General features: G+C 49.7%; 1 protein-coding gene across 1 annotated transcript in view; it reads left to right on the top strand.

Annotated features, from left to right (window-relative positions):
• The window catches only part of LOC108794906 (cGMP-dependent 3',5'-cyclic phosphodiesterase-like), a gene marked incomplete at its 3' end in the record, with an annotated part of 167647 nt that overhangs the window by 145132 nt on the left and 14912 nt on the right, over window positions 1–7603 (top strand). The window contains exons 14-15 of the mRNA XM_018566048.1: window positions 2826–2865; window positions 7497–7560. Of these exons, the coding sequence (XP_018421550.1) occupies window positions 2826–2865; window positions 7497–7560 (104 nt within the window). The remainder of the gene's footprint in view (window positions 1–2825; window positions 2866–7496; window positions 7561–7603) is intronic.

The raw sequence follows: 7603 nt of genomic DNA, 5'->3' as shown, positions 1-7603 counted from the left end.
TCCCTCCCCCCCCCCCCCCCCCCGACACCTTTCTGGTGGATACTGGGGGTTGTAGTGCTGCTATGTATTACATCAGAGAATATTAGTTTACACAGCAAAATACAGCAAGGTGAGCCAGGGGAGAGAGCGGGGAGAGACAGCCAGGAAAGAGAGAGAGAGAGAGAGAGAAAAGACGGCCAGGAGAGAGAGGAGAGACAGCCAGGGGAGAGAGCGCGAGGAGAGACAGCCAGGGGAGAGAGTGCAAGGAGAGACAGCCAAGAGAGCAAAGAGAGACAGCCAGGAGAGAAAACGAGAAATGACAGCCAGGGGAGAGAGCAAGGAGAGACAGCCAGGAGAGAGAGAGGAGAGAAGGCCGGGGAGAGAGCAAGGAGATAAAGCCAGGAGAGAGAGAGCGAGGAGAGACAGCCAGGAGAGAGAGCAAGCAGAGACAGCTAGGAGAGCGAGGAGAGACAGCCAGGAGGATGAGGAAGGAGAGACAGCCAGGAGAGTGAGGAGAGACAGCCAGGAGAGAGAGAGCGAGGAGAGACAGCCAGGAGGATGAGGAAGGAGAGACAGCCAGGAGAGTGAGGAGAGACAGCCAGGAGAGAGAGCAAGGAGATAAAGCCAGGAGAGACAGCCAGGAGAGAGAGCAAGCAGAGACAGCTAGGAGAGCGAGGAGAGACAGCCAGGAGGATGAGGAAGGAGAGACAGCCAGGAGAGTGAGGAGACACAGCCAGGAGAGAGAGAGCGAGGGAGTATTTTTTTTCGTTGGTAGATCTCATGTAGCTCGTCATTTGAAAAGTAGATCTTAACACCAAAAATTGTGGGCGCCCCTGATCTAGAGCCAGGTCCTTATGTTCCTGTAAATGTCTGAAGTCTGCACAGAGCCTGGGCTCGCATTACAGGCATCCCCAGCTAGTATAAGTGTATATAAATGCAACATGTATGTTTTCGTATGTTTTGCATTGTGCCTCGCCGAATGGAGATTTGTTAAGCAAATCATTTTTGGTGAATCTGTTGCAAAGTTTCTCACCGGGAGCTAACGCCAATAAGGTCACTTCCTGTTCATGCAGCTGAAAGAGCGCACAAGGCAAGCCGACAATGCTGCGCCAGAAAGATCCGTCACTGGTAGGAGCTCCTGTGTTAGGCAGGCCATTCAAAATGAATGGGCTGCCAATGCGCCTGAATGGCCCAGGCATCAGACCTGCACCTTTTTTGGCAGCATAACCCAGTGCACCTGCGCTGGCAATGTGCCTCGCATTGCAGTTCAGAATGAATGACACCACATCGCGCCATTGCCAGCACCCGCCCGAGGATCCCAGTGCTGTAAAGCCAGCCATACGCATTGCCAGTAGGACTAGTGAACAGCGGGTTGGCTGACTCACACACACGTACAGCCCTTGTTACGTCTTACGCTGAAGGGAATCTGTATGTTTATAAAGCAGCGAATGTGACTTCTCGGGTGGGGAACCAATCACTGCCATTCTCCCGGGGAGCGAAAAGCATCAAATTGGTGTTGGGGCAGATAGGAGGTGGGCAGCCATCTTGGGCATGCTCAGGAGAATTTTTAGACAGGACCCAATTATCCTACCAGCATGCAGGCCCAGATTCCCCACAAGGCCACCGAGGCCCGGCCTCGGGGCAGAGGGGCGGCAGCGGTGTCCTTGTGGGGAAGTTCCTTTGCACAAGCAGGACTAAATGTAGAGTGAGGGAAGCCGATTGTTCGTTTACATGTGATGTCAGCGATGTAAAAAGTCTGCAGCCTCCTCCCCTCCCCCCTGCACTTACCTCTCTCTTCTGGTTCTGTCCTCCGGGCTCCGGCGCCGAGTCTTTCCTCACTGCAGTGAGCAGCAGGGTTAAAAGTAACCCCGCCGCTCCGTGTAGACAGTGAGAGGGGAGAGCTGTGCTGTGCCGTGCTGTGCTGTGCTGTGCCGCGTAAATAAATAAATTGATAAAAAATAATTAAATAAATAAAAATGAAAAAAAAATAAGAAGAAATAATTAAATAAAAAAGTGATAAAAAAAGTTTAAAAAAATAAAGAAACATAAAAAAAAAATTGAAACTAACCCCCGCCGCCCTGCCATCTGGTTGCCATTTTCCATTGATGGGAAGGGGGGCGTATTGCGGAACCTGGCCTTGGGGCGGCAGGGGGAGTAAATCCGGCCCTGCCAGCATGTCTTTGGAAAGCAGATTGTTAGGAGGAAACCAACACAGGCACCAGATGAACATCCAAACTCCATGCAGATAATGATAAGATCAGGATTAGAGACGAGGACCGCAGTGCTTTAAAGCTGGCCATTTACATCAGTGAATCTTTAAGCTCCCTCATCCATGCTAAACATCATTGATGGAGGAATCTCCTGGGCCACCTATGGTATTCTGAAGGCTACCAGCCGCGGCTGTTGACCTCCTGCAGTCACTTCCTGTCCACGTGACCTCCAGTGATGGCTGCATGGCTTTTCTCAGGCCGTGTTTTCTGATGGTGACAACAGTGGGTCATGACTGTGTAACGTGTGTAGCTTGTAGTCTCCATCAGAAGACGGGGTGACAACGCAGGAGCACAATTGGGATCCATTGGCCATCCGTGGCGGGATCACCAGGGATGATTACAATGAAAGCCGCAGATTTACAAACATTGACGATGACGTTTATGGGAACATTGCCATGTTGAAGCTTCTATGAGATTTTGATGATCGGGGTTTACATTGACTGTCCTCACGCAGCTTCTGGTTGGATCTCTGTACAGAAGAATCATTATAATAAACATATTCCGCTCTCCTCTCATGTGCCCTGTGTTCTCCTCCATATAACGCTCGTCCTCTTTTTCTTTTTTTTCCCTCCTCAGGCTCTTTTGCAAGTTGCCAAAAATCTCTTCACACATTTGGGTGAGTTCTTCTTGTTCTTTCTTTATATGGCGTTATAAACGGTACACGGGGAATGTCTGGCCCCGAGGGATAGAAATTACATTGTTGCCCTTCTATGTACAGTAAATATCGGATTTTGTGCAGCAGAAGGTGTCCTGAGGACTTCAAGAAATGCTCGGTATAAAAATAGCTCTTTCCTGAGCTCGGAGTGCCGCCATCTTTTCTCATATTTGATGCCGTGTTGCTGCTTTTTTTGGTTGAGGAAATAAAAAAAAAAGTTATTTTTACCCCAAGTACTTTTTGAAGTCCTTAAAAGAGAACTACGGGCAAAGTGTTTTTCCCCATAGTTCTCCTCAGGGTCACGGGAGGACATATACTAGCGTCCTCCCGTGAACCAAAGCTCATTATAAAGCGAGCCTGCCATATACTGAGACCGCCGCAGCCGGGACGGATCCCGACAATTATGTCTGGATCCACCCAGCTGCGTGAGTGACAGCTGGCTCTGCCTATCTAGAGGCAGAGCAAGCTGCACCCGCCCCCTCCCCCATCCGTTCCTCCAGTCAGGGCTGGAGGATCGGAGCGGGGAGGGGGGGAATGCCTGCAAGGAGCCGTGAGTGAGTCACGGCTCTCTGCAGGGATAGATCGAGAAGTGAGTGAGCGACGTTATGTGTTCTCTCACCTCCCGATCTATTGAGCTGACCTGTGACTATTTCATTGTCACACGTCGGCTCGAACTATGAGGATGAGTGATTTTCACTCCCCCCCCCTCTCCCTCATAGTTCTCCTTTAATGTGGGACACCTGTTGTCATACTATGTCATGGATAACCCTATAGATGCCGGTAAAGTACAAGGTGCCTTATTGATGTTGTTTGGTGTGCAGTATATGATTCAGTAATGCCAGATTCGGGGGATCACAGAGGTGTTACGAGGTGACCTCACCATGCTCCATGACACCTGCCATCACTGTAACACTTCTAGGTATGTGTTACCATGTAGGCTACTCTAAGGAAGCCCACTGTGGTTAATCATGGGCAATTGTTGGTCATGAATATGGTCTTCAGTAGCAATGTCTTCTACATGGCATTGCCAGGCCACTAGGGAGATATAATCTACCTGTGTGTCCCAAATCTGTCCTGGGTCCTCCTCCCAGATGGACATTCCTGGTACAGCTCCTGAGGAGCTACTTAAAGCAGAACTATGAGGGGGGGGGGGTGCTTTTCACTCACCTCATAGTTCTAGCCGACCTGTGACAATGAGACCGTCACAGGTCGGCTCAGTAGATCGGGAAGTGAGCGAACACATACCGGCTTGATTCTGTCACTTCTCCATCCTCTCTATCGTGACAGGGGAGGGACTGGGTTCTCCCCGCTCCGATCCTCCAGCGCTGACTGGCGGAACGGACGGGGGAGGAGGCTGGTACAGCTGGCTCTGCCTCTAGATAGGCGGAGCCAGCTGTCACTCACGCAGCTGGGTGGATCCAGACATAATTGTCAGGATCCGCTTCAGCCGCAGCGTCTCAGTATATATAGAGCTGTAGCTCCCTATATACTGAGCTTAGGGTGACGGGAGGACGCTAGTTTGTGTCCTCCCGTTACCCTAAGGAGAACTATGTGGAAAAGCCCTGACCTCGTACTTCTCCTTTAATGTTCACCATAAAGAGGTCCAAATTCCTTCAGCTACTTGAAGGAATAGCCCATAGCCCAGCCTGGCCCGCTTTCAACTTATCACAAAGCGCGAGCCTGGCCCTCTACTGGGGAAAATTCATATCCACCAGCTGCACCGACTAAATTGTTGGTATTATGAACATGAGCATAAGGTAGATATGTCACAAACATGGGCCACCCTACCTGAGTGTGTGATGAATAAAGGACTGAGCAGAGGTTGGATAGAGTAAGGGACAATTGAATCCCTTATGAGTTATGCTTTTATGTTGTGGGTTTTTTTCAGAGAGGGGGGTGGCTCATATTTTGCTTCACTTCCCGTCCTGGAGACACAATAGGAAGGGAGGGGGATTCTCCCCCAAAGTCAGGGCAAACCATTTCTAAGTTGTTGCCAGAACAGGTGTACCCTATATTAAGATCTTGCCTCACCTTCTGCTCCGGTGACAGCTGTGGTTCCCAGGACAAATAAAAAAGGCGAATCTCCCCTTCAGGGGCACAGGCACCAATAAAATCCTTACAGGGGCTCTAACTCTTCCCCCACCCCATACTTCATAATGATCAGCAGATAAAGATATAGAGGCAGATGCAGTTACATTCAAATATCAACCGAAAAAGGTGAGCTGGCCATGACCCTCTTCAGTCTCCTAACTGGTCAACAGAGCTGTCCATCATATTTTAAGGTCATCATTGTGCAAAAGCGGGCGGGCCCAGCTTGGACATTACGGGTCATCCCCACTTACGTTCTCTTTCATCACATGCTACGTTTGAATTGCACGGCCTTGATTTCAGGTTTAGCAATGAAGCGGTGAAGGGTTATCTGTAATGAATTCACAGCTACCGGGGCTAATTCGACAACATCAGCATAGCTTAGATGTCACCCCTCACACTCATCCATACACCCACCCACCCATTCATCCACCATCCACCTATTCCTCCATCTACCCACCCATCCACTCATCCATCTACCCATCCCCTTATCCACCCACCCATCCACTCATCCATGTACCCATCTACTCATCCATGTACCCATCTACTCACCCATCCACTCATCCATCTACCCACCCATCTACTCATCCCCTTATCCACCCACCCATCCACTCATCTACCCACCCATCCACTCATCTACCCACCCATCCACTCATCTACCCACCCATCCACTCATCTACCCACCCATCCACTCATCTACCCACCCATCCACTCATCTACCCACCCATCCACTCATCTACCCACCCATCCACTCATCTACCCACCCATCCACTCATCTACCCACCCATCCACTCATCTACCCACCCATCCACTCATCTACCCACCCATCCACTCATCTACCCACCCATCCACTCATCTACCCACCCATCCACTCATCTACCCACCCATCCACTCATCTACCCACCCATCCACTCATCTACCCACCCATCCACTCATCTACCCACCCATCCACTCATCTACCCACCCATCCACTCATCTACCCACCCATCCACTCATCTACCCACCCATCCACTCATCTACCCACCCATCCACTCATCTACCCACCCATCCACTCATCTACCCACCCATCCACTCATCTACCCACCCATCCACTCATCTACCCACCCATCCACTCATCTACCCACCCATCCACTCATCTACCCACCCATCCACTCATCCATCCACCCATTCATCCACCCAGATTCATTATCCATTCATTTTTCCATCCATCCATCATCCAACCATCCATTGATCTCACCAATCTATCCATCCTTCCACTCATCCAGCAACCCATCCACTCACCCACCCATCCATTCACCCACCCATCCATTCACCCACTTATTCATCCATCCACCCACCCATCCATCATCCATACATCCTTGCACCCATTCATCCTTCATCCATCCTTTCATCTCATCCACCCATCCAACCACCCACCTATCTATCCATTATCCACCCATCAATCCGTCCATTCACGCACCCACCCACCCATTATCCATCCATCCTTCCATCCATCCACCCATCCATCCATTCATCCTTTCCCCTATCCATCCATCCATGTGCAATCACCAAATGCTGTGCTACTAGCATGCTGAAAAACAACCCATGTATTTCCCACAATATAATACTGGCTCTGAATCCGGGAAGAGATACATTGTACGGCTTCTTCTCTTTTAGGATATTGCGGGTTCCTTAGATGTATTCTGGTTCTATGAATCACACACTCGCATGTTTTCCTTCCCTCGTAGCTCACACCTCAATCAGCTCCTTCAGCCTGACGGCTACTTTGTGTTTCTCCGCTGATGTATAAAAAATAATTAAAATGAATTATCGGCGGCGTCGGCGTCACGCTCTTACCTTCGAATGAGGCGAAAATCCATCACAAATATGAATTTGGGAACATGAAAGCAGACAAATTACCCTGAGCTGAAATTATCAGGGAGGCACCTGGTAATGGAGACACGGCGCTGGCGGTCGGCACTGTACACCGCTTTATCAGTGGATTAAATGCTGCCTGTCATAACGTGGCGGGGTGACATTTTAATAACCTTTCCGAGTCATTACATTTCCCTTCTTCCGAAGCCAAATATCAGCTATTACTGAACACTTAGCGGAGAAGAGGAAATTGATGCGTCTTGTAAAAGAGACACCGCCACTTTAAGTAAGAAAAATAATGTAGCCTGATATAGCGTATGTTAGCGCTATGGAAGAGTGTAAAGGAATGATACATTCTAAAAGGCCACATAGAGTCTAATATAGAGCCATTCATCCAACTGTCCATCCAGAGCCGCCATTATTAGACCGGATACACCCTAAAGATAGAGCCATTTAAGGCCGAATCCCACCACGTGGAGTGGTTTTGGTGCTCCGTGTGTAGCCCGGCTGGTGGCACAGGAAGAATGAGTCTAGTGAGCAATGACTTCCCACTTTTTATTTGCGCTCTGATTGGGTGGCAGAGAAATCACTGGGGGTTTTTTTTTCCGCCTGACAAATCTCTGAATTTGGGTTCTCGTTTCTCTCCACAGATGACGTGTCCGTCCTGCTCCAGGAGATCATCACAGAAGCCCGGAACCTTAGCAACGCAGAGATGTACGTAATTCTCCCCCCCCCCCCCCCAAACAACGAGAGATGT

Source organism: Nanorana parkeri, unplaced genomic scaffold (assembly GCF_000935625.1).
Source record: "Nanorana parkeri isolate BGI_ZX_2015 unplaced genomic scaffold, ASM93562v1 scaffold911, whole genome shotgun sequence".
Lineage (NCBI taxonomy): Eukaryota > Metazoa > Chordata > Amphibia > Anura > Dicroglossidae > Nanorana > Nanorana parkeri.
Note: the sequence above shows the minus strand (reverse complement) of the source record. Positions and strands in the feature narration are given on the sequence as shown.